At 37.4% G+C, this 26,016-nt stretch overlaps 3 protein-coding genes across 6 annotated transcripts in view; 2 read left to right on the forward strand and 1 right to left on the reverse strand.

The window, feature by feature from the left end:
* The first annotated feature begins 302 nt into the window (after positions 1-302).
* marchf2 (membrane-associated ring finger (C3HC4) 2) lies at positions 303-10,558 on the forward strand. Of its 2 annotated transcripts, none has more exons than XM_065245832.2 (5): positions 303-584; positions 5,534-5,790; positions 5,882-6,086; positions 6,538-6,747; positions 6,866-10,558. In XM_065245832.2, the coding sequence occupies exons 2-5, from the start codon at positions 5,615-5,617 to the stop codon at positions 7,022-7,024; spliced, it is 750 nt and encodes a 249-aa protein (XP_065101904.1). In that variant the 5' UTR covers positions 303-584; positions 5,534-5,614; the 3' UTR covers positions 7,025-10,558. The 2 variants fall into 2 exon arrangements, with proteins under 2 accessions (XP_065101904.1, XP_065101897.1); XM_065245825.2 differs by having other exon boundaries at positions 304-584; positions 5,531-5,790.
* Positions 10,559-12,317: 1,759 nt separating this feature from the next.
* Positions 12,318-18,829, forward strand: hnrnpm (heterogeneous nuclear ribonucleoprotein M). 2 transcript variants are annotated; one of them, XM_065245891.1, is made up of 16 exons: positions 12,318-12,575; positions 13,069-13,244; positions 14,619-14,671; positions 15,231-15,238; positions 15,324-15,417; positions 15,524-15,787; positions 15,867-16,020; positions 16,112-16,161; positions 16,244-16,304; positions 16,566-16,664; positions 16,752-16,793; positions 16,942-17,022; positions 17,114-17,227; positions 17,626-18,212; positions 18,294-18,345; positions 18,441-18,829. In XM_065245891.1, exons 1-16 carry the CDS (start codon positions 12,517-12,519, stop codon positions 18,602-18,604), a joined length of 2,058 nt encoding a protein of 685 aa, XP_065101963.1. In that variant the 5' UTR covers positions 12,318-12,516; the 3' UTR covers positions 18,605-18,829. The 2 variants fall into 2 exon arrangements, with proteins under 2 accessions (XP_065101963.1, XP_065101955.1); XM_065245883.1 differs by lacking the exon at positions 16,752-16,793 and having other exon boundaries at positions 12,319-12,575; positions 13,069-15,238.
* A 149-nt stretch (positions 18,830-18,978) lies between these two features.
* The window catches only part of pip5k1ca (phosphatidylinositol-4-phosphate 5-kinase, type I, gamma a), a 30,201-nt gene continuing 23,163 nt past the window's right edge, over positions 18,979-26,016 (reverse strand). The window contains exons 16-18 of one of the 2 annotated variants that reach the window (XM_065245862.2): positions 25,576-25,732; positions 23,596-23,685; positions 18,980-20,707 (exon numbers count right to left, since the gene is read on the reverse strand). In XM_065245862.2, coding sequence (XP_065101934.1) covers positions 20,705-20,707; positions 23,596-23,685; positions 25,576-25,732 — 250 coding nt within the window. In that variant the 3' untranslated portion in view covers positions 18,980-20,704. Of the gene's footprint in view, positions 20,708-23,595; positions 23,686-25,575; positions 25,733-26,016 lie in introns of both variants that reach the window. The other variant, XM_065245871.2, reaches the window with a different exon arrangement.

Here is a 26,016-nt window from a genome sequence, read left to right on the forward strand (position 1 = left end):
ATTGATTGTACTTTGACTTCCTGTGGTTTAACACAACTTGGTGCTGACCATGAGTAACACCAAAAAATGTTTATTTTAAATTTTGTGTACAATTGCTATACATAAAATAATAAAAAAAAGTATTTTATTCTTCTTAAATTTTCAGAAACATTTATTTTGTTCTTCTGAAATATTTCAAAAACTTTTATTTTGTTCACAGTCGATAAACGAAATAAAAATGCAAATACATAAAAAAGACAATAATACTCCGATTAAACGTATTTCATCGCAACAAATTAAAAAAACAACAACAATGAACAAACATCACAAATAATAACAAAAGACACTTTCCGGCCGTCGTTTATTCACGAAGCTGTTTACGTCAATTCCGCAGCAGCGTTGCTACGTAAACACGCCCTCTACGCTCTCAGCGTATGCAGCGCTAATCGCAGACGTCGGTACGGTAGGAGGCCAAGTCGAGTCGTCTGTTGAGAGGCATCAAGCCAAAACAAGTCTCGCGTTTTCAGTTCATAGTTTACAAACCAGCTACATATTTTAATGTAATTTACCCTTGGCGGCAGCATCTCACCATGGCGAGCCAGAAGGTAAGAGTATACGTTTAAAACCACATTTTAATATTAATCCGAGGCTTTGGTGCCATATTTTGCTACATGGCTAATGTAACTAGCAGCCAAATGTAATTATTTCACATTCACCGTGAACGTGTCTTCGTGCGTATTAATTTGTTAAAATGTCGTTTTTAATTAATACGTTAAATTCTGTGATGCATTTAGCGCAACGCCAATGAAAATTATATTAAATTTGCGTTTAACGTTGTGTGTCGAAGGCCCACCCTAGAAAGACAGCTGATAGATCAAATCTGATGCCTTCAGATCAAGCAGGTTTAAATTGAGGTTAAATGTGTGTTGGTTTTCAACTAGACCTTGGTTATGTGAAATAGCTGTGCAATCTTGCTTTTAATTCTGTGATTTGAGTCCATTAAGGATCACGTTAGATCAAACTGCAGGTGTTTATGCATGAATGTTGCTTGAGGTATTTTGGATTATTATTGCTGGTTTCATAAATCACCAAGGTGCTTTCCCTCGTTTGTTTTTAATTGTAGCTCTGTTGTGTGGACCTGTGATGCTAAAAAATATTATCTAGACAGGAAGCTTACTAGGTTTTGAAAGTCAGTCTTGACTGTATTGGTTTCAAAGTGGAGTTTGCATCATAATACCTTACTTAAGCCAGACGTGTCATTTCTCATGTTTATTTTTAGTAATGTTTAGTGTTAATGAAATGATTCACTTAAAAATATGTCAGCAGTTACTCATGTCTGTCTTCAGTGGTCTTGTGTGAATCTTCACACTGCTGTTTCACATACAATGAAAGCATACATTGATCAAACCTGGCACTTTGCTGTCATCATTCACAAGATATGCGAGACCAATAGTGATAGGGTCATTGTTGTCAAACCTGGTGTGACCCGATGTGTCTTGAAAACTACACCCTTAAATCTGATTATTAAAAGGGTCTTTACGGTGATGCCATAGAAAAACCATTTTTGGTTCCCCAAATATTTATTTTTATTTTTGGATCACTTTTAAAAAAATAATAATTTTGTCTTATTATTGATCTTACCAGTGTTCGAATTATGTCAAAGATCATGTGGTCCCCTAGCTAAGCCCCCCTCCCTGTCATTATAGGGTCGTCTTGATTTCACAAAGTAAGATATGATCCTGGATCAATGTTTTAATCAAAAAAACCCCAAATTACTACTTACTAATAAATACTTTGATATATGCAGAAAGTACAATGTGGTGTTTTAAATTCAGTGTCACATCACAAAAAAAAGATCAAATTAACTGGTTGCATATGTGCGACTGAATGTAAAATTCAGTGGCATACTCTCAAATTTTTGTGGTAGTCTAGAGCCCTGGAGAACATCTTTTTTTAAAGCCTTTAACCCTAAAGATAATAACTAGATTCTTACCGTCAACAAGGTTTAAATATTCCACATGCAAAAGAACTCGTCCGTCAATTCCTCCAGAAAACAGCATAAGACGAACTTGAAATTTCACATTTATTTCGGACAGAAATCGTTTGGATTAGTTTATTTGCAGAATTGGGACAAATAATGGACAGGATCACTTTGTGACAGCGCAGCGCCACAATTTTAAATTCATGTAGTATTTTACTAAAAAACCCTAATTTATATGTTTGTGCTTTAGCGGATCCCTCAATCCTTATAGGAGGTCCGGGACCACCCCAGACCCCTCAATTTGAACACTGGCGCTTAAACAATAAGTTAGATTAAGCTTTGATGCGTCTACGGACTCTGTTAACACAACAACTATGTAGTAAAAACGAAAACATTTTCCTTTAAGTTTTTGATAAATGTGTAACACTTTACAATAAGGTTAATTAGTTAACATTAGTAGTTAACTGCATTAGTAAACATGAACTAATAATGAACTGCACTTATACAGCATCTTTGTTAATGTTAATTTCAACAATTACTAATACTTAAATTAAAATCTTGTTAACGTTAGTTAATACACTGTGAACTAACATGATAACATTAACAAATATTTATAAAAAGGGATGTAACGATTCAATCACGATTTAATCGCGGCCCTCATTAAAAATGCCTGTCTGAAATCGATTCTGAATCGCAAGGCTGCTATTCTTTGTTTTATGCACAGCTTGTGCCTGTATTACGGCATTTGGTCAGTAGGAAGTCCTTATCAATCTAAAATCATTATGAGTCGGAGTCGTTTATAATGTGAATTAAAAAAAGCAACACTCGTTAAATAAAAATCATTCAAAATATTCTTTATTATCGTGAAAATACCTGAAACAATTTGAAGAACAGCGTATAAATATTCCTGTGTAGACATTTCCTGGAATAGCGTTTGTAATGCTGCTACTTGTGTGGCACAAAGGGAGTTTCTGCATGAGAGCGCCCCCTGGCGTTCGGATGTGCCGGGATTTCACCGTAATTCATTCAAATTCATCCATTGAGACAACGCACATTTGCACGATGAATCGTTACACCCCTATTAATAAATACTGTAACAATTGTATTGCTCATGGTTTGTTTGTTAGTTAATACATTTACTAATGTTAACTAATGAACCTTATTGTAAACTGTTACCAATAAATGTAATGTACACACGATAATGTTGTCATAAAGATGCACAAAAGCGACTTAAAAAGTTGTATTACGCATGCCAGGCCAGTAGATTGCAAAGTTACTTTGTAAAGAAACACTACACGCCTGCGCACGTGCGCATTCTTCTACTGCGTGATAAATACAAATAATCAAAACAGCAAAAGCATCTTTCAAACAGTTTAGTTTAGATGTATGATAAGGTTTGTAACGGTATACCGGTATGACGGTATACCTTGATATTAACTTTTACGATTATCATACTGTAAACATTTGCTTCTACACGGTTTTGGGAAAAAAAAGCAGATCTCACCTGCGCTACTACGCACATGCAACTTCATTCTGCGTGACTGCTAGACTCCACTCGTTTATGTATAGCAGAGAAAATGTCAGAGACTACAAATTCTATCCTCTATTCCCCACCAGAAAAAAAGTTAAAATCCACAGTATGGAAATACTTTGGGTTAGGGATGCTAAACAATTAATCGTGATTAATCGTTAGCAGAATAAAAGTTTTTGTTTACATCACATATGTGTGTAAACTGTGTATAATAAATATGTATATATATATATATATATGAACACATTCATGTATAATTTTAAGAATTTTTTTTAATATATTAAGTATTTATATTTATATTTATATTTATAAATTATTAATAAATATACAAATGTATATACACATGTAAACATTTCTAAAACATATACATGCATGTGTGTACATTTATTTATACAAATTTATTATACACAGTTCACACACATATATGATGTAAACAAAAACTTTTTTTTAATTGTTTAGCATCCCTACTTTGGGTATACGAAAAATGAACGCGGGGTTGTCCTTGAATATGGATATCCAGTTTGCAAGAAATGTGGACGAAGAGTGGCTGCAAAAAATTAATATATCCAGAGCAGCTCTGAGAGAATTTTAATGAGTATTTTATCATTTTATTTTAAAGAATAAAATTAAAAGAATCAAAAAAAGATTAAGAATCAAAGTTTACTTTTTTCGAAAGTGTATTTTTTTCCAAATAAGTTTAATATAATAAACCATATGTTCAACCAAAAACCCTATCTGTTTTTTATTAATTTAAGGGTCATTGTAGCTAATGATGATAAAACGAATAATAATAAAATAATAATAATGTGTTTAATACCGGCAAACCGCGAAACTGTGATAGTTTCTGAGACGATTATCATACCGTGGAAATCTCATACCGTTACAACCCTATGTATGATATGTTTTTACTACAAGAAGTGACTCTGGACTATAGTATAAAGTGACAAAATTTTGTAAACTTTGTTGGAGAAATTGCTGCTGAGTCTGAAACCACATACTTCCATACTTTATAGTTGGTGAAAAGCAGTAGGCGAGGCGAGTAGTGTGTCCAAATTCATAGTATTCGAAAAACAGTAGGCGAAAGTACCCGGATGACCACCTACTACCGCCAAGATCCTGAAGTTTTCATTCGATGGATGCTTTACTATTCCGTGAACCCCCTAGAGAGAAATCCAACTAAGAAGAAGGAGAGACATTATTTTATTAAAAAATGTCCGAAAGTGATTACACGGCTCTATTCAAATATACATATATATTAAGCTGTCCATTGTGGTTAAATTGCACTTGTTTAAAGTCTCTCCAGTTAACGATCAACTTATGACAACGTATGTCACATGATGTATCAACATGGTGGATGTAGTTTGTCAAAATTCATTCATACTTTTCATATTCATTCATACTATATAATGCTACCTACTGTTAGCGCTGTCACAATGATTAAATAAATTTCTCCTTGCGATTGTTTCAGATCACCGCAATGATTGCACATCTCTCTAAAAACACAAGGGGGAGCTGCAGGGCCTGTATAAGCAAGACCGTATCAGAATACTTTTAAATATGTGTTATGTGCATTAAAACTTACTGCCAGATAAACCTTGCAAAATATTTTATTTAAACAATTACAAAAAAAATTGTGAGAATTAAATGTCAAAGCAATAAAACAGACAATTAATCATCAAAATTGCCAAAGTCCTAAAACAGGCAATTAATTGTAAAAACTGTCGCAATTTATAAGGCAAATAACCGTCAGCCAAAATTCATAATCGTGACAGCCCTACCTACTGTCACAGTATGCAATTTCGGACGCATGGTCAGTGCATTGAAACACACTTGTAGGATTCCATTGTTTTGCTTCAACTTGCATATGCTTATCAACTGAATTAACACACATGCGTCTGACGTCACCGTTATCACAGCTTCATGTTTTCGTAGCTTATATGTAGACGACAAGGTGTCGTTTTCAAAAACTGTCCCTTTGAAACACATCATCAAACGTTTGTTCAGAAGCCCCTGTTACATTGACTTTGTGCTTCTCTCAGCAGTGCTAGGATCTATCTGAGATAAGGTGTGGGAGCGAGGCTGCTCCCAAATTCCCTCCCCTCGCCCTCCTGGACGACCCCAAAATGACCACAGGGGAGTGTTGCCACCTCCCGGGCTCCCTGTGTGACTGCACTGGCAACACTGCCCTGTCTAAAACTGTGGAGGAAGCTGATAGCCGTCGGGCTCAGTACGTCACCCAAGTCACGGCTAAGGATGGACGTTTACTGTCTACTGTCATCAAAGCCCTTGGCACGCAGAGGTAAACGCATCCCGCTGTCGTCTTCGGTAAGCTTCACATCCACGGTCATTTTCAGATTAATATAAAACTCTTGAACTTCTCTCCATGTTAGCGATCGGCCGATTTGTCGGATCTGCCACGAGGGTCAGGATGTGTGCAACAGTGAGGGGCTTCTCTCCCCGTGTGACTGTACCGGAACGTTGGGAACGGTACACAAAAGCTGCCTGGAGAAGTGGCTGTCGTCTTCTAACACCAGCTACTGTGAGCTGTGCCACACTGAATTTACCATCGAGCGACGGCCGCGGCCGCTTACAGAGGTAAAGGGTTGACGCTTTTAGCTTGATATGCGTAGCTTGGTCCTACTATTCTCTTGTGCTTGTGTACATTTATAGTATATGAGTGGTGTTGCATAAATTCAATAGGCTTTATGCCCAGCTGCACTACTTCCTGAACTTCAGCCAGCTCCTTGTTTCCTGTCTGCAATTATTGGACAAACTGATTAATCCAGGTGTGTCTGATTATTGTTGTTGTGACTACTGAGGTCAGGCACACCTGGATTAATCAGTTTGTCCAATAATGGCAGACAGGAAACAAGGAGCTGGCTGAAGTTCAGGAAGTAGTGCAGCTGGGCATAAAGCCTATTGCTATCTTAGTCATATAGATCCTATCCTATAGACCACTCTGCATTCTAGTTTAAAGATTTGAGCTTTGCAGACCATAGCATCAGTTTTTGCCCATATGTATGACTAAAGCATCTTCTTTCTACAGTGGCTCAGAGACCCCGGCCCTCGAAATGAAAAGCGCACCCTTTTCTGTGACATGGTGTGCTTTCTGTTTATAACGCCCCTAGCCGCCATCTCGGGCTGGCTGTGTCTACGGGGGGCACAGGACCACCTGCACTTCAATAGTCGCCTGGAGGCGGTCGGCCTCATTGCCCTGACCATCGCACTCTTCACCATATACGTCCTTTGGACTCTGGTAGTGTATTTAAAAAAAGAATTCAAACACATTTGCAGTCATATTTGTCCCCTAAATTAATATTTAACACATTGACATTTTGGTCACCTTAAATCAACATGTTGTCCTTTTTTTGCAGGTCTCATTCCGCTACCACTGTCAGTTGTACTCCGAGTGGAGACGAACCAATCAGAAAGTCCGCTTGCTCATTCCCGACACCAAGGGTGCACACTCTACCCAGCATTCCTTGCTCTCCACCAAGCTGCTGAAAAAGACAGCAGACGAGACCATAGTATGAGAGACGTGGTGCCTGGGGCCCGAGCGTGGTGGTATTAGCGTGCAACAGGTTCTTGACGCGCTGTCGTCAACTAGAGCCGCGGCACCATTGGATGCATTCTTTTCTATTTAATCCTTTATATCTAAATATGTGAGCACTTCGTTTTTATTTCACCAGTCTCTTTTATTGTCTCGTTTTTTTTTTTAGCCTTTATAAGTGTGTTGTTTAAAAGAAACCTTTATTTATTTGGGGCTTGAACAGCTACGCTGAGGCCCCGTACCATTCAGTATGCATTGTATTTTAAACAATCAGAAATCTAACTTATGTGTACAGACAATTCCTTTGAGCACAGCAGTGAGGGATTTCGACTCGAGTACATACAGCTGCTGAAGCTTTAAACCAAACCTTTCTTTCATTTTCGAGCATTTTTCTACTCTACCTTCAAGTACTTTCCATCTTCACCCGACAGCGAATCGGTCCGAAGCGATTCCTGGCGAACTTGCTCCTGTATGACTTAAATATATGGAGAAATATATATATATATATATATATATATATATATATATATATATATATATATATATATATATATATATATATATATATATATATATACAGTATGTTAAACAAGAAAGCTATAAGCTCTGTCAATAGTATTACTAGGCCCCTAAGAGGCCCTTTGCATTTTTTAAGGGGCCTGGGAAAGAAATATGGACACATGGCGATCCGGGCAGTCAAGCTTGCCCTCTTAAACGCGAGAAAGACATACGAGCGCATTACAAGTGCAGGTTTCAACGCATGCCAGTTTCCATGTAAAAAGTCTCATTAAATCAGCGACTGTTCAGTGTGAAGTTCATTCGAGATTTGCTGAGGTTGCTTTTCCAAAACGAATGATCTTGTAAAACATGCAGCATGCGGTGGTCCTAAAGTGGTAGCACTTTCCGACAACGTAGCCTAGATGTGAGCTGATCAAATGTAGATACATGTACGCTTTTGCGATCCAACAAACCTGTGTCGTGTTGAGACCCCGTTTTGTATCGGATCACATTCAAGCGGCTAAAAAATGATGTTTTGGTGAGTGTTTGAAGATGGACGTCTGTATGTGTTTACAGTATGCATTTTTACATTATGCCGTTTCAGCTGTATCAAACTGATAATGGCACACTTGGGATTTTGTAGCAATTTAGCCTGTGGAGGACGCAGGCCAGAAGGTCAAGCTAAACTCGGGATGCTAAACTTAATTGCTATCGCTAAACCTCCTTATCCACGACTGACACTACAGTATCAAGTATCTTTTAGCTGTGCATCCAAGAAAAATGTCGGCAACCATAGCTTTTTGTTTCTCCTGTTGAAGTACCATCTGAAAGTATATCTAGATTGATTCTTTGGGATATGCAGTAGCGTATAATTGCACATTTGCCACTGTTAAAGGGATAGTTCACCCAAAAATGAAAATTCTGTCATCGTTTACTCATTCTCATGTTGTTACAAATCTGTATACATTTCATTGTTCTGATGAACACAACAGAAGATATTTTGAGAAATGTTTGGAATCGATCAAAGGCCCCATTGACTTCCATAGTATTATTTTTATACTATGTCAATGGGGCTTTTGGTCACAAAGATTTTTTGCCATGCATACCCTACACAAGAGGAGATGCATGGCAAAAAATCGAGAACCACTGCCTTAGAAGATTGCTTTTTTAGGTCTTAGCAGAAATTTGTTACTATGAACTGTTGTTGAAAAAAAGAGCTGTCTTAAAGGGACAGTTCACCCAAAAATTACAATTATGTCATCATTTACTCACTCTCATGTTGTTACAAACCTGTATACATTTCTTTGTTCTGCTGAACCCAAAGAAGATATTTTGAGCAATGTTTGTAACAAAACCATTTTTGAGCATCATTAGTATTTTATTCCTACTATGGAAGCCAATGGTGCTTTAATACAAATATCTTCCTTCAAGAAAGAAATTTATACAGGTTATTTGCAGTCTCATGAGGGTGAGTAAATGACACAATTTTCAATTTTGGGTGAACTATCCAACTTTCCACAAAACGATATGCAAGTTTAAAATTACATCGGTGAGTAAATAATACTAAAAAAAATATATAATAATAGTGTTGGGTGAACTGTTTCTTTTTCATAAAATGAGCAACCTCTGATATGAAGGTCCAGATTAACTCTTTAATTGTAAATTTGAGGATCAAATGTAAATTTGTAGATACACTGACTAAATGTCTCTGTTCTTAAAAGTGTTGTGCGTTCTAGATCCAGGATTTTGTGTGTGTGTGGAGCAAACAAGCCCATGAATGTCTTGAGTTAATCGCTTTTTTCAGGGACGCATTCGATAGGCCTGCGCTTTGATGCTTGTAGTCCATGAGCACCGCTAACCAATGAGTTTCATACAGAAATGTGCTTCTGTAGGTGGAATTCAAGCGTGAAAAATTTTAATTCACCACTCAAAAATGTCTCCTTGCATTCAAATTGTAAAGGAAAGTAATCTTTAAATAGATTAAGACCACATTATTTTGTATGAAGAAAAAGTTGTGCAATACATAACAAAACACAATAGCATTAATTATTGTGATTTTATTTTAAATATTTGGTTTTGAGGTAAAATTATAATCATTGTCTATCCCATTGCTCAAGTTGATCTTTTGTGGTGATCTGAACCAACATCTCAAGTCTTATTTGCGGTCAAAGGAATACCAACAAAAGGCAACTTTGGTGGCTCACTGCTTCCTTGAGGAATGCTTTCTCTCATTGTTGTGCTTCCACCTGCTTTTTTCACTTTTTGGGTCATTTACTGGTTATTTTGCAATGTAGGGTAATACATTGAGAGTGCAATTTTAAAAATATTACAATGCAATTCTTGCCTATAACCTTAACAATACATGTATGATATTAACAATACATAGATGTAGATGTTGTTGCATATGAAGAACTTTAGGAGGAGAGGGACATTGTTGAGCTTCGTTTTATTTAATTGATAATTCAGTTTTTATGCCAACTTGCAGTGGATTTGGATGAGCTGGCTATAATATGCAACCCTGCCAGAGCAGCTCAGCAGTTTAAATGATGTTAATAGAAGTAAACCCGTTCTTATTAAAACTGTTCATCAAATGCATGCTTTCTTTTTTTATTTGAAGAAATGACACTCACAAATTGATGGAAATCCCATTCTGAATTTTTGAGAGGATTTAAACTTTTGTTGCAGTTTAAAAGGAGATGTTTTATATCAAAGCCGTCTCTTTGTCAGGATAAACTTAATTGTAAATGTACGCATAGTTTGTTGTTCAGTTTAAATATCTCTAATTTTACCGGTGTGTTTTAATGTATTCATACTGTATGTATCATTTTGTTATTCTTGTTTCATTTATTCATCATGCACAGGAGTTTTTTAACTCGAAACATTTGACTGATTTGAGATACTACAATGTTTATTATGTTGTGCAGTGGCTAACGAATGGTGTTTGTAATGTCCTCACCAAAATATGTTGGTGCTTGAAATCGGCCAAGAAAAGTGTGCATATTAAAAACAATGCTCTGGATCTGTGAAATTGTTGTTTTATTTTCCCAAGAGGGTCAAACTTTTTCATCAAAAAACACTTTGTATTTGTGGATTTTAATGTAATAGAAATATTATATATATAATAACAATGCTGTAATATATAACTGTGTGTGGGAACAATAGAAAGGTATATCCAATGCAGGTGGATTGGGCCAAATTTGGAATTAAAGTAGGGGTGAGCGGGGCACAAACTAACACGGCGTTAATTGTAACACAGCTACTTTACATATTTAAACAGTGTTGAGCAATCTGTGCTTTTGGTCTTTTTTCTTACTGTCAGAAGAGAATCTCCTGTAAATTTGTGAAAAGTTTGTGTTTTGGTCAAGATATTGAACAAAGAGTGTTTTGGAGGCATGAAAGTAAATTTCTTCATCTTATTTATTTTTTTCGATTTCTGAGTTAGGTGTGTAAGTCACCAAATCCAACCTTATAGTATTTAATCACTGTCTTGTTACCTAAAACATAACACCATTTTGAAACATCAGCACCTTAACTGATAGCTGAGATTGAAAACATTTGTGCACAGCAGGGTTAGTTGTCAAGATTAAGCCTTGGGTGTACAATGATAATGAAATGGAAACAATGTAAATACTATCAATCAAAATGATAACTGTTCATACAATATCAGGTGAAATAACTTTATTATTAAAAATTAAAAGAATTATATTGTGCAACCCTTTCAAAAAAAATCTATATGCATTGATGCATAATACAAGGATGGTTAGATGAAGGATCATGAATGAATGAATGTGTGGATATCTATCTATTACAGGCAGATATATAAACAATATCCACATATAGACCGTTTCAGCAGTAACAACATAAACAAGCCGCTGTCGCGGTCCGCACATAACTTCCGGTAAACTCCGCTAATAATAAATAACAACAAAGTTTTTTAAACATAGTTTATTTATATAACAAGCAAACAAAACAACACATAGATTACATAGAAAACCAAAACATTTGTTATTTTCGACGAGTTTAGCAACTAGTCAGACCATTAAAAAAACGAAACCGGAAGTAAGGTTCGGATCCAGACGTGTATCACGTGCGTCCGATGAAACCGTCTATAGACAGAATTTTATATTATATTTTTTTATAATTAAACCATCTGTTTGTTACAATTAACCCCACCGTGGGGTAAGCTGTAACGTTTGCGTTCCTGTCATTTTTGGTGTAATTGTACGATAACGGTAGGTCCCACAAACAAACTTTAAGAAGTGTTCATTTGCAGCAGATATGTGTGTGTTGATTGTGTAAAAAATTAATCTAACTTAAACAAAATTGAACGAAAGAGCCAAAAAGCTTTAGTTTCTGTCCCCCTCTCCCTTACGTGTGAAATTGCGACCAACTTAAGTACTGTGACGTATTTTCAAATGAAACTGAATATTTAATGAGAAAGCGGCGTGATTGGATCTGAAGTTTTTTTTTTTTACATAGATCAACTTACATGGATGAATTATTCACTACAAAACTAGTAATGTAATGTGCCTTAACAAAGTGAATAAGGTGAATTCTGATTTCATAGTTTTGATTTTGGTCTTTCAGTTAAGGGAATTAGTTTTATGAAATAAAATAATATTTTTTATTTAAATTAAATAATATGATTTCCAATGTAATACAAATAAGTAATATAATAAAATATGACGGAAAATATTTTTACTTCAGCGTTCACTTTGAGCAGCGTTTAAACGTGAATGGTCATACGTCACTTCCTATCACGCCCCTCTTCTCTTCAAATATCAATTTCACTCGAGCTGCGTCGTCGCCATTTTCACCCGGCTGCAGACGTGCGCATGTAACAAACCCTTCCAACGGCGCCTGCGGAAAATTCACCAACGTTTTTAATTTTTCGCCTATATTTTCGTTTGCATCTTCATCTTCTAGACTGAGTCAGACGACTGGGTCGGGGCAGCTGAACTCAAAACGGAAAACACGATGTCTGAAAACGAAGGCAAAATGTCGACTGAGGCCAAGCAAGAGAAACAAGGCCAAGGGTAATGCGACACAACTATTTGCTTATCTTGTTATTTGTTAAAAATAAGAGTCGGTAGATATTTAATATCTTGTTTTTCGTACCCATAATACGATTTTATATTTAATGGCTAACTTTCAGAAAACAATCAGTGCTTATTGTTTATATAAGAGTCGTTGGATGTAGGTCATGCATGCAAACAAAGGCGTCGAATTCAAATCGTGAGGAATTAAGTTTCGTGCATAAACAACAAATTACGTACACAGTTTGTTTGCTTTGTTAAACACAAAATAATTCCTACATGCTATATATTAGAGTTTAATTACTGGTAAACATGCGTCGAATGAGTTTTCTTTGTTAGCCACTATAGCTTAGCTTTAGCATATTAGCATGCTAATGCAACACAACCTTCGATTCGATTGTAGTAACTTGCGTATGCTCACGTTACTGCTTTTATTTGTAGGATAATAATGTATAAACACGAAGGGATCTTATGATTGTTTTCCTCTTTATAGGAATGCAGTGAATGGAAAGTCCAACCATGAATCCAGAAAGGAGAGACCCCAGAAACGTGGTGGCGGGGGAAGATTTGAGCCCTATGGAAACCCAAACAAAAGATACCGCGTGTTTGTCAGCAACATTCCTTACGATGTTAAATGGCAAACGCTGAAAGATCTCATGAAGGAAAAAGGTAAGGGTTTAAGTCGTTTTACAGGGCCACTTTAATTAGCCACGAATCTAAAAGGTGGTCACGAGTTGGCTTTGTAAGAGACGTATGTAGGATTGAGGATAAATATCCCATCATGGGGAAGTTGTCTCGAGGCTGTTTGAAAAATCACAATTGTGGTCCAAGTAGGTAATGTGGTCATCTTTGTAGGGTGCCTACAAAAAAAGTGACTGGATAACGTGCACAAAGTTGTTTTTCATAAGCACATATTACATAGTACATTTGGTGCCATGCATTGGTCTCTTTGGCTTTTGGATAACCCAGTTACAGTTTATGCACTTTGCAGATGCTTTTATCAGTATGTGTGTGGGTTCAAACCCATGACATTTGAGTTGCTAACGCAATACTCTACTAATTCAGCTAGATAATCCTTGTTGGTTAGAATTTAAGTACTTATGGGTCACATTTTGTATTTAGTCATGTATATTATTTATAAGATCCACTTTAAGGTGTAAATATTTAGTAGTGCCCTCTACTAAAGGATTCCTCCATGCCATTCCTATGCATGGGAATTTCATGTGGAAATTGTGCTTGTGTAGAATTAAATTGCATTTTCTTTTTTAGGTTTGCAAGAGTGAATGTTGTTGCTGCAGATCTTCATTATTGTGCCTTTAAATGGAAGTGTGATTGATTTTTGGGGGTACAGGTCTACAGAGTAAAGCAGCTTCTTAAGATGGTCCTTGTTTTATCTTCTGGACAGGAGAATTGGAAGGATGGCTCTTAGAGTAGTTTTCGAAAAACCTACCGGTGGATAACGGACCTGAACGGGTTCAGAGCATCATAGTCCTTGACCAGCAGGATTTTTTTTATTTATATATGATCTGGTTTATCGAGTCCACTTAAAATTGAGTCACAATGCCAAGTGAATAGTTGGGCAGCCCAGATGACTTCATGTGGATGAGATTGAGGTTGCTGTAATGTCTAACTCGTAACTTTTCCCCCTTTGGGTTTAGCCATTTTTCTTCCATAATGCCACTTGGATTAGGTGTGTCGACTGTGTACGGGATAGATAGACCAGTCAAAAACCAAATGAAGTGTCTTTTTGTCCACTTCATTGACTAGTTGAGATGCTTTCAAATCCGATGGCTCACGAGGTCGTAAATCTTTTGGTCAGTATTGGATGTTTGAGGTTTTCAGCAGGGACCGCTTAAGAAGTTTCACCTTAAAATGTTCAAAGCTTGCTGCTTGTAGACCTGTACCAGAATTTGTGGTGCTGTGGGAGGCTCTGGACTCGCAGACCGAGCTCACCGTCACCGTTCCGTTTGTTTCTTCTCTAAACCCCAATTGTTTTCTCGGCTTCTCTCCCTTGGTGTGTGTCGTCTGGGATCTGATTTGTAGTGGGTGAGGTAACGTACGTGGAACACTTAATGGACGCGGAAGGCAAGTCAAGGGTAAGTGCAAAGAGACGAACCTCCATTTGTCCGCTTGAGTTTTTACATTTACTCTGCTTTTAATGTGGGATGTCCAGGGTTGAGAGTTCAAAATGTGTCGTCTTGGGTGGCAACAAAAACGGACGCCGATTGTGGTTCTGAGCGGAACCACTGGGGTTGTTTCGCAGCTAAATAGTTACGCTGTTTCTCGTGTGTCTCCTTTCAAGAGTCTTAGTGAGTGGTGTTCAATAACAAAACAAGGTTAACATTCGTTGAAAAGATTTTAGTGAGATAACAGCAATGGAACATCCGAACTTGATTGTGTAATTGGAACCGAAGGCCGGTTTGGGAATTTTTTCCGATCAGTGATTTTGACTTTGAGCCTATAATGTAATTCAGTGTAAACTAAGATGTAATTGTGTTGCAGTAAGTGGACACCACATAGATGTACTGTTGTTTAGTCATTTATCTTATATTTTATAATTTCCTGAGTTTTCACTGAATGCATTGCGAATTTTGTCTAATTTTGAATTTGTTCCCCTTCTGTTTTTGTTTGGGCTGGCGTGCTGAATAAACAAAGGGTTGTGCGTAAGTGTTGTTCAAATCATTCCTCATTTAGATTTTATAGTTGGTTTTTTTTTGCATTGCTAATGTTTTCTTTAACTCTATAAAGGGTGGTTGAGTTCAGAACTGAAGAGCTCATGAAAAAAGCAGTGGAAAAAGTCAACAAACACGTCATGAATGGCCGTCCCCTCAAAGTTAAAGAGGTTAGTGAGAACGAGCCTTTGTGTTCTCAATCACACCCTTTTACTTTTTATTACTACCTGATGACCTCGATTTGCATTTGAATAAGCAAACAATACCCATTTGTAGGATCCAGATGGAGTGATTGCCCAGCGTGAAGCTCACCGGGCCCAGGGGGGAGGCGGTGGTGGACCCCCAGGTATGGGTGGAGGCATGGGAGGTGGAATGGGCATGGGTGGAGGTATGGGCATGGGTGGAGGAATGGGTCCAGGGCCTGGAGGTCCACCCATGGTCAACATACCTCCCAGTCTCATGAACAACCCCAACATTCCCAACGAGATCATTCACGGGCTTCAGGCAGGAAAAATCGGAAGCACCATTTTCGTAGCCAATGTAAGAATTGAAATCCGCTGTGTGAAAGCGTACAACGTTGGGATTATCAGATCTTTAACAGTGGTGCGTCTCTTCTCAGCTGGACTACAAGGTTGGATGGAAGAAGCTAAAGGAGGTGTTCGGAATGGCCGGAGTCGTGGTGCGTGCCGACATCCTGGAGGATAAAGATGGAAAGAGCAGAGGCATGGGAACGGTCACGTTTGAAATGCCAATCGAAGCCGTTCAGGCAGTCTGTATCCTTCCTAATAACTGAACTGTGTCCAGAAAATTGTGTTGCTTATTGGATATTTAGAATTGTGGTCTGTTGTCCTTAATGTATGTTAGCTATGTTCAATGGGCAGCTCCTCTTCAACAGAGTCATGCATGTCAAACTGGTAAGTTAGCAGTTACTTTGGTTGACATCAGAAACTTAATTGTACCTCAATCTGCCCATTTACACTAGCCATTTTTTCCTAGGATGAGAAATCCCTGCCTAAAGGTGACTTCGGACCCCCAGAGCGTCCACCAGCTCTTCCTCGTAAGTGATTGATTGTTTTAACCGTTTTAAGGGACACTCCACTCTTTTTTTTGAAAATTTGCTAATTTTTCAGCTCCCCTAGAGTTAAACATTTGATTTTTACCTTTTTGGAATCCATTCAGCCGATCTCCGGGTCTGGCGGTACCACTTTTAGCATAGCTTAGCATAATCCATTGAATCTGATTAGACCATTAATCACATGTGCTCCTGACATCTCGCTGTAGTCCCCTTTCTAATTGTTTTCCAACAATTCCAATGCAGGTGGTCTGAGTGGCATCGGCCTTGGTTTAGGACCTGGCGGTCAGCCCATCGACGCTGCCCAACTCAACCGAGGTGGAATGAACAACATGGGACCAGGAGGTAAAAAACATGCCTGTTTAATCATTTCAGTTTGTACTCACTCACTTATCATTCCCATCCCCTCTTCATAAATGAATGTTTTCATAGGAATGGATGGAATGGGATTTGGTGGCATGGGTAGAATGGGAGGTATGTTTCCTCTGAATTAATTGCATGTTAAGTGGATTGTGCATGCCAAGATGATTGGCTGAGTAGTTTCCATACAGCATCAACATTTTTCATTCATGTTATCTGTTCAATGCGCAAGTGAATTAACATTTCGTAAATAATTTCGAAGGTATGGATAATTTTGGTGGTGGCGGCGGCGGTATGAACAACATGGATCGTTTTGGACCCTCTGGAATGGGGCGAATGAATGGTAAGTTTATATAGAGAGTTGATGGGGAAATCTTTAAGTTTTGTCTCATTAGTGTATGGTCTGTTAATAATAGTTTTTTATTTATTTTTAGATATGGATCGTGGCATTGGTGGTGGCGGCGGAGGTTTTGATAGGGATTTCGGTGGCCGCACTGACATGGGAATGACGAGGAGCAACTTTGGAGACTCCTTTGACAGAGGAATGGGTCAGTAACCCATTACATACCCTAACATATAAGTGTAATTTCATTTAATTGTACGTTCACACCAGCCACGGTTGAGGCGGCAAAAACGTGCTATTTGTGCGTAGTTGGACACTTGAACAATTTTACTTGCTTCGTTTGCGCATGAAATTCTAGTAATTTGAGACATTCACCTGGAAATTTGTGTCATGGGAGGGGCTTCTGCGACTCTGCTCGCTCCCTGTAATCACGTGACTACTAGAGTAAGCTCCTTATTGGTTACCACAGCATGAATATCCACCAAAGTTCAGATTTTTCATTTTGCGCATTAACCGCGGCAACGCTCAAGTCAATCATACCGTGCCGCAGGATACCAATTCGCGTCTTTGCATTTAACCTCACTATTTTTCTTTGTCTACCAGGAGGAGGTTCCATGGGAATGGATCGGATGAATCCCGGCATGGACCGTCTCAGCGGTGGAATGGACCGCATGGCCAGCCTAGACCGAATGGGAATGGATCGCATGGATCGCGTTTCCGATCTAGACCGGCTGGGTACCGGTTTCGACCGAATGGGTGCAGGCATGGACCGCCTTGGGCCCGGCATGGACCGTTTGGGATCAGGCCTCGACCGCATGAGCTCCAGCCTCGGCCCCACCGGGTTCGACCGCCTCGGCTCGTCCAGCTTGGACCGCATGAGCGGTGGTGGGATGGACTTTGCCTCTCCTATGGGCATGGACAGGATGAATACGGGTCTAGACCGCATGGGAACCAACTTCGACCGTATGGGCACCGGAGCCCTCGACCGCTTTCCCTCCTCAGGTCTGGACCGAATGGGTTCCGGCATGGATCGAATGGGCGCCGGTGGCGTAGGAGGCCAGTTTGACAGACCTGCCGATATGGACCGCGGGAACTTCGGCACACCCTTCGGTGGAACCGGAATCGGACAGGGAGGTGCAGGGGCTGGTGGACCCAACGCTAGGAAGGGCTGTCAGATCTTTGTCAGAAATGTAAGCACGAGTGTTCTTGGTTTTATGCGTTTGTTTCTCTTAATTTGTCACGTTACTGACGCAATTTTTTTTCTTTTATAGCTGCCATTTGACTTTTCATGGAAGATGTTAAAGGACACCTTTAACTCATGTGGTGAGATCATTGTTTGATAATGTTAACCAATCAAATTCTGAAATGCTTTTATTCCAGCTGACCTGTATTAATCTCACATTTGTGTTTTGTCACAGGAGTCGTGCAGTACGCAGATATCAAGATGGAGAACGGCAAATCCAAGGGTTGCGGGGTGGTGCGTTTCGACAGCCCAGAGACCGCAGAGAGGGCCTGCCGTACAATGAACGGTTACCGACTCAGCGGGCGAGAGATCGACGTCAGGATTGACAGGAATGCGTAATTCGTCTCCCACGTGTGATTTGCCTCCATCCCTCACCGTGCTTTCCAGATTATTTGTCAGTTATGTATTTGTATGGGTGCCAAATGGTGCACCTTTTAGTTTTGCTTAAGATTTTAGAGACCAAATTTATTTTTTCCCCTTGAATCCCTCACACTTTTTATTGTAATGCTTTTCAAGAAAATGCCTTTGTTAAAGGTTTAATAAATCTCAACAATGGGAACCTTAGCCAATGTTGTCATGTTTTTTCTGCTTGGGTTTGGTTTGCTAGGTGGAAACAACTTTTAAAAGCTTTTATTAAAATGGATGAATTAAAAATGCATTAAAATCACAATCCTCTGCCAACGGTGTTACAGGATCACTGCTTCTCAGGAATAAAAGCCACCAAATAAAGTCTAATCATATTTATTTTCGCGGTCAAACAAATACACGCACACAATGGGCTTGTAAGGATGAATGCATATGGTGGGCATTTATGTAAATAGACTAACAATTTGTCATGCTATTGAGGGGCGCACACACACAAACACAACTGTTGGATTGATATTGTTGCAATGTTTATACATAATACAAAGAAACCACCTTGACTTAAACACAAGTGATGCTGCATGCCCTTGATCCTGGAAGAAAGCTTGGGTAGATCATGGATGCCTTTTGCACACCACTTGTGTAAAAAAAGTCAAATAACATTTAAAATATATTTTGTGTATTTATAGATCTATGTACAAACAATCTAGGGGGGTATAAGAAAAGAAAATCTGTAACTACAGCAGGATTTGGGCCGGCAATAAAGATTAAGGCAACCGAAATATGCACAAAATATTGCTGGAGTAGTCTTAAAAACACAACGGCAATATCAATAGCAACTGTCCACTGCACATACAGTATTGAGTATCGCACACTTTCATTGTAAAATTATACACACACACTCAAATGCATATATGTACACACATATTCTTTACAAGAAGATTTACAATTTAACATTTTAACTTTGAATCTCACATATGAACATTAAATATATAATAATGAAATAATGATTGTGATATGGTACATATTTGGCCTCCACACAATAAGTTTGGTCCCATCTTGCGGTTTACCTGCTATTTTAAAACTATAAAAGCTTGAATCACAACTTTAAAATCCTAATTTTTTTTTAAATATGTTATGGGACTTTGGTTATTGCCGAATTTCCCACACACTGAATGCCATTTAACGTTACACATGTTATAAAAATCTTAAACGTTGGAACAAAATATTAGGCATTTAACTATTGCGTTCTCTGAAATAAAAAAAATGAATGAAAATTAGATCTGGGCATAGATAAATCTCATACAAAATAAAATAATTTTTTTGCATAACATATGAGTTTGTGCTGTGTGTAATTATTATATTAAATATATGTATTTAAGAAACATTTACATGTGTATATTTATTTATTTATATTTTTATATATTCTAAATTATATATAAATTTAAAAAGATATTTAAATTAAACATTTTAAATTAAACGTGTTTAAATATACATAATATTTACACACATCACAAACTCATATATTATGCAAAAAAAAATACTTTTCTTTTGTATGAGATTAATCTATGTCCAGCCCTAATGAAAATCTTTTCCCTCTGGTTTTTGGAGCAAAATAAATAAATAAATACAAAATCAACCGCAAGCGCAATACATTGTCTGCCATTTGAAGTCATCTGCCCTCATATAAAGAAAAACTATGAATAATGCTGTCTGACACAACATAAGAAATGCATTATAAACCAGTGTTGGCTGTTTGTATATTAAATGATCACGTGGCACATAACTTACGGGCCACTTGAATCTCGATTCCCAGATCTCAAATTGGATCAAACGTTCACAGTATGTTAATAAACAAAGGAAATAATTCAACATGAATATTTTCATTAATCCTTATAAATATATCTGGATGTTGTTATTACTACTTGCTCTGTGTTGTTTGTGGATGGATTATAAGACAGTGAATGATGGAGCTGAAGTAAAACTTCGCTGTCAGCTCAAACGTGATGGAAGTTCATGACGTCATACACCTGAAGACGAACATCTCGCAGCTGCCTCACTTCCTCTGAGGTCTGATTACTGTTGGGACGAACACAGAAGAAAAGGGATTGGATGTTTTCAGTACGTTTACGTGTGGTGTACAAACATTATATTTCCACCAATACCATGGTTCCAATATGTGACCCTAGACTACTTTATTGAGACTTTTACATCATTTGAAAGCTTAATAAATTATATTTCTATCGAAGTATGGTTTGTTAGGATTGGGCAATACTATGGAAAATAAAATGTAATTTGAGAGTGCAAAAAATCTAAATATTTAGAAAATCGTCTTTAAAGTTGTCAAAATTAACAACACATATGATGATATATTTATGGTAGAAATGTACAAAATATCTTCACTGAACATGACCTTTACTTAATATCCTAATGATTCTTTTAATAGATTAGATTGTGTAGTGATGCTCACTTTCGAAGAACTGCTTTTTACAGGCTTCAAAACTTTTATGAATCTTTCGATTCGAATCAGTGATTCGGAGCGTGTTTCAAACTGGCCAAGTCACGTGATTTTAGCAAACGAAGCTTCATAACGTTATAACTGTTTCGAAAATCCGATGATTCACCACTAGGGGGAGTCGATCACAAATGATCAATGTCTTATATTGTTAGGGGAACTCGGGTCAGTTTTATTATGTAAATTCGTTAAACATTCATCATTCTGAATAATAACACAACCATTTTGTCTAGTTTTTGTTTATAGACAGATTTAATAACAAAAATTTGTCATTAAAAGGAGAAATAATTTTAATGATTTGTTTGCCCTAAATAAAACTAAAAACACAGATACACATTTAACTATGTTTTAATTAAGGGATTTTTTAATAATTTTGCTATTATTTTGTAAACACTGCGAAATGTTTGGACAGATTTTGTTGCTTTTACACGATTTTGACCAGCAGGTGTCGCCAGCGCGTGTGGTGTTTCGAACGCTTCGAAAAACTGAATAAATTGTCGACGCAATTGGTTCAATTAATTTGAAGCTTTATCCATCACAAACACAGTGTATTTTTGGCTATTGCTACAATATACCCATGCCACTTATGACTGGTTTTGTCACGTATGTGTTTATCAAAAAGTGTACATCAACATTATCAGCTAATGCACATTAGCTCAAAGATTGCATTACTCTTAAAAGTACGTAGTATGTAGAGTTTTTTTTTTTGGTGTAACTTTTTATGAAAACTTTTTAGTTTTAGTTGGTAGCGCAAATATAAATGTTTTAAAAATCTGACAATTAATATTCTGCTAACAATCCTAATTTTTTTCCAAATGCTTGTTTGATAGCACTATGAATATAATGGTATGATTGCAAACCTACTTACTATTGTTTTCATAGTTGGTATATTCTAAAGAAATTTATTTTGCAATAATAACATGTATTAGCCTGTATATTATGAGCCTCGTTTTTATTCTTCTTTTTGTCTATACTGCCTACTAATATGCATTTACTGTAGAGCTATTTTACAACAATGCAAAAATATGAAAAGCACCTTACACTGTATAAATTCCTTGTTGCACCTAAAATGTTTTTGTTAAATTAATTTGAAACTACAATTAATTTTAACTTTCTTGAGTATTGAGGAGTTGCTAAAAAAAGATTAATTAGCTTAAGTTTTTTTATTATTATTTTTTTATTATATTATTTTTTGGCCATTTTTGCCTTTATTTAAACATTGATAGAGGAAAAGATAAGAAAGTGCAGAGAGGGGAATTGAACTCAGGTCGCCGAAAGTGCGAAAGCACCACATGTCGGAGCGCTGCCCGCTACACAATCGGCTCCGACATTTTAACTTTACTTTTATAAGTTGCATCTCATGAAAAGTTAAAAGACGTGTACATTTAAGTTGATTACACGTACAAATTTAAGTGTAACACCAAACTTTTTTACAGTGTAGAAAATGTTTAATTCATCTGAATTTAATTGAGATAGAGATATAAACAAGATATACATTCAAAATTTACAGAGTTTTTCTTCTGGGGAAAAGGACAAAATGTATTGATGACTCTTCATGCATTACACAGATTCTTGTTGACTTAAATTTATCAAGAAATGTAGAAAGTATAAAGCAACCCATTCTCATTAAATGGGTATAAATAGCATGCAGTGTGAATATCGTGCAAATACATACACCAAATTCCAATTTTGCATACATAAACTCTAAAATTGGCTGGGTTATTTTTGACCCATAATGGGTAAATATTGGACAGAACACGTGCTGGGTTATAAATGACCCAATGTTGGGTTGTTGTTATGCAACCATGGGGTATAATAACCCAGCAGTTGGGTTAAAATAACCCAGCATTGGGTAAATTTTTAACCCAGCATGTATTCTGTCCAAAATTTACCCATTATGGGTTAAAAATAACCCAGCCATTTTTAGTGTGTAGATATGATACGCCAGTCCTTCATGTTCACTTATATAGTGTATCTTTTTGTGTCATTTTATTTATTAGTTTCTCATTCATTTTTTGCCTTTTAAACCATTGTCGCTTGTGTTTGGGGTAAGATTTGGGGTTTTTCTTTAGGATGTCATTTAACACATAGGTTTCTCCATGTTTTGTCTATTATTAAACCATGGTCGCTTGGAGTTAGGGTTAGAATTGAGGTTTGGGTTACAAAAACTTGCTCTAACCCCAAACCCAAGCCCAATAAATAAAACAACATGAAAAGATTGGAATTTGGCGTACGTATTGCACGATATTCACACTGCATGCTATTTATTCGCATTTCATGAGAAAGGCTGCTACAGAAAAAAACACATACGAAGATGTGTGTGATGTATATGGTGGTCATCAACAAAAACACAGATGAAATGAATGCGCGGTACCATATTTGACTAATGACAAAAGCTATTCTCACAGGTACGGACCACCAGTATGAGGGCCACGACAAAGTTTACACTTACTGTATCACTCTCCTCTTCGTCTCCAGACAGAGTCTTAGACCCTGCGCTGTAGTGTAGAGGAGAATAAACCCAGCTTCTGTCCTCTGGAGGCTGACAGTACACCACCAGAACAGCAGAGGACGCCAGAAGCAGCGTTAAAAATAGAAAAACACGAAGACGAGTGCAGAGAAGAACATTAGAAATGCTAGAGGAGCATAACAATAGACACACAAGTCAAATATTAGTTTTGAATGTTATCAAGATAGAAAAAATAGACATTTATAACAGTTGGAAAAAGATTGGTGGGTATCAAGAGAGGCTGATAACCAAAATAAAGTATTTTTGTGATATATTGTTTTTTTTTTTTTACATAAAACCATCCTACATAATGTAAAGAACATGCAGTGAAAATATAACCTTGATATCTTTAATATTGACTGTGAAAGATCACAAATGAAATCAAACTTGAATGCTCCTCATAAATAGATTATGAGACTCTAGCCTGAATGTCACAGACAGGGTCACAAAACTGCATAATAATAATAATAATAAAATAAAACATTTCCATCCGGTGTGGATGCCAATATCTATCTATCTAACATATTTATCGTACTTGGTGTGAACAAACCTTCTAAACTATCTCTAAAATATTTAAGCACTATAAGCTATAAAACTTACAGCGTGATTTGAATTTAGCCTCTGTGTGTGCGATACGGGCTGACAGACACAGACCCCACCATCAGAGAACTTACAGGCAGCCAGGGAAAGATAGAAAGCAGGATGGCAAACAAATAATGAAAAGACAAAACGGTAATGAAAAATGCAAGGTGATGGCGTGCCGTTAGCAAGTAATAAATGAAAGATCTGACAGCTCCATTTATAAGAGACACACGGGCCGCAGCTGGGAAGGAGTGTTAATGGATGAATAATTCAATAGCTGGTGTCTGCACATCTTTAGGGCTTTGCAGAATCCATTTCACACACAACCGATTTTAAAAGGCATCTGATGTGTCTAGCTATGATAATGATTCTCATTTCTCAAGTATTTTAGCTGTCCTTAGAGACGTCACGAATGGGATGCGAAGGAGAGTCCTTTTGCTTTTCAGGATCAGAATGTGGCTATTCAGAAGAAATACTCAAAAACATTCAAACAAGGACTATATTTAAATGACACTAAAGAAAGTAAACAATATATTCAACTACCCATAACATCTACACACACAGAAACCCTGTGTGAGATTGAATTCAGCATGGGACCCGTTTCCTGTAGTTACCATTTATATAATTGAATAATGCTTATAGACTCCTGCCGAGCACAAAACCTGTCCAGATCAGATTTAGATAGATGTAGGAAGAGCATAGAAAAGCGAGCGTAGTAATAATGAAACATATACAGCAAAGTAGTAAGTTAAGCAAAAAGGTGGCGGAATCTCCAGGGGATGAAAACCCCCCCTAGGAGAAAAACCCTCCTGGCTAGTCCAGGGGGAAAACTCCTAGGAGGAGAAAAACAGTCACAAGCCTTCCGGTTTTCATAAAAAATATCTAAAAATGCATTCCGAACACGATTGAAAGACTTACGACTTTGAAACAACACGGGAGTAAGATAAAATTCCTCCAGTGATTTATTATATTTATTTTTGAGTGAACTATCCCTTTAAAGGTCCACTGTGTAGGTTTTGTTTTTATCAATGGCTCAGTCCACAGTTCATTCCTTCCGTTTGAAACGCATAGAGAAGCTACAGTAGCTGCCACAGGACAAACATGTCATCGTCTGAGACAACATAGTTACAACACAGAACAGTTTGTCTGTTTGGGGCTACTGTGAAACATGGCAGCACGAAATGGCGACTTCCACATAAGAGGAGACGCGGTGTATGTACAGTAGATAAAACGGCTCATTCTACGGTAATATTAACAATACAGTTACTGATAATATTGTTATGTATAATATATTGCATTTCTGTCCTTCTAAAAGTTACACAATGCACCTTTAAGACTTACAAAATATATGTCTGTAACTGGCACCTCATCGTCCTCATCCACAGAGGCGCGGCTTGTTCCACCAGAGGCCTGGCTGCCACCGTCAGATTCCACGACTATCCTGGGGCTCGCAGGGAGGGACGAAGACGAAGCTTCTAGAAACGTCTCTGGAAGTTCACTATTTAGATTATGAAAACAAACAGTCAGTCAGTGCCAAGTCCGTTAACTCTTCCCCACCAGCATTTTAAAAAAAAAGTTACCAGCCAGTTTCCGTCGGTCTTAGTACACAATGTAACTAGAGAAGAGTCAAGTTTTAAATAGGAAAAATATCGAAAATCTTTTGTTATTTTTAGCATGATGCTAATGGTCTAATCAGATTCAATGGATTGTGCTAAGCTATGCTAAAAGTGCTAGCACCAGAATGGACTCCAAAACAGTAATGGACTCCAAAACGGTAAAAAT

The sequence above is a fragment of the Paramisgurnus dabryanus genome, chromosome 24 (genome assembly GCF_030506205.2).
Source record: "Paramisgurnus dabryanus chromosome 24, PD_genome_1.1, whole genome shotgun sequence".
NCBI lineage: Eukaryota > Metazoa > Chordata > Actinopteri > Cypriniformes > Cobitidae > Paramisgurnus > Paramisgurnus dabryanus.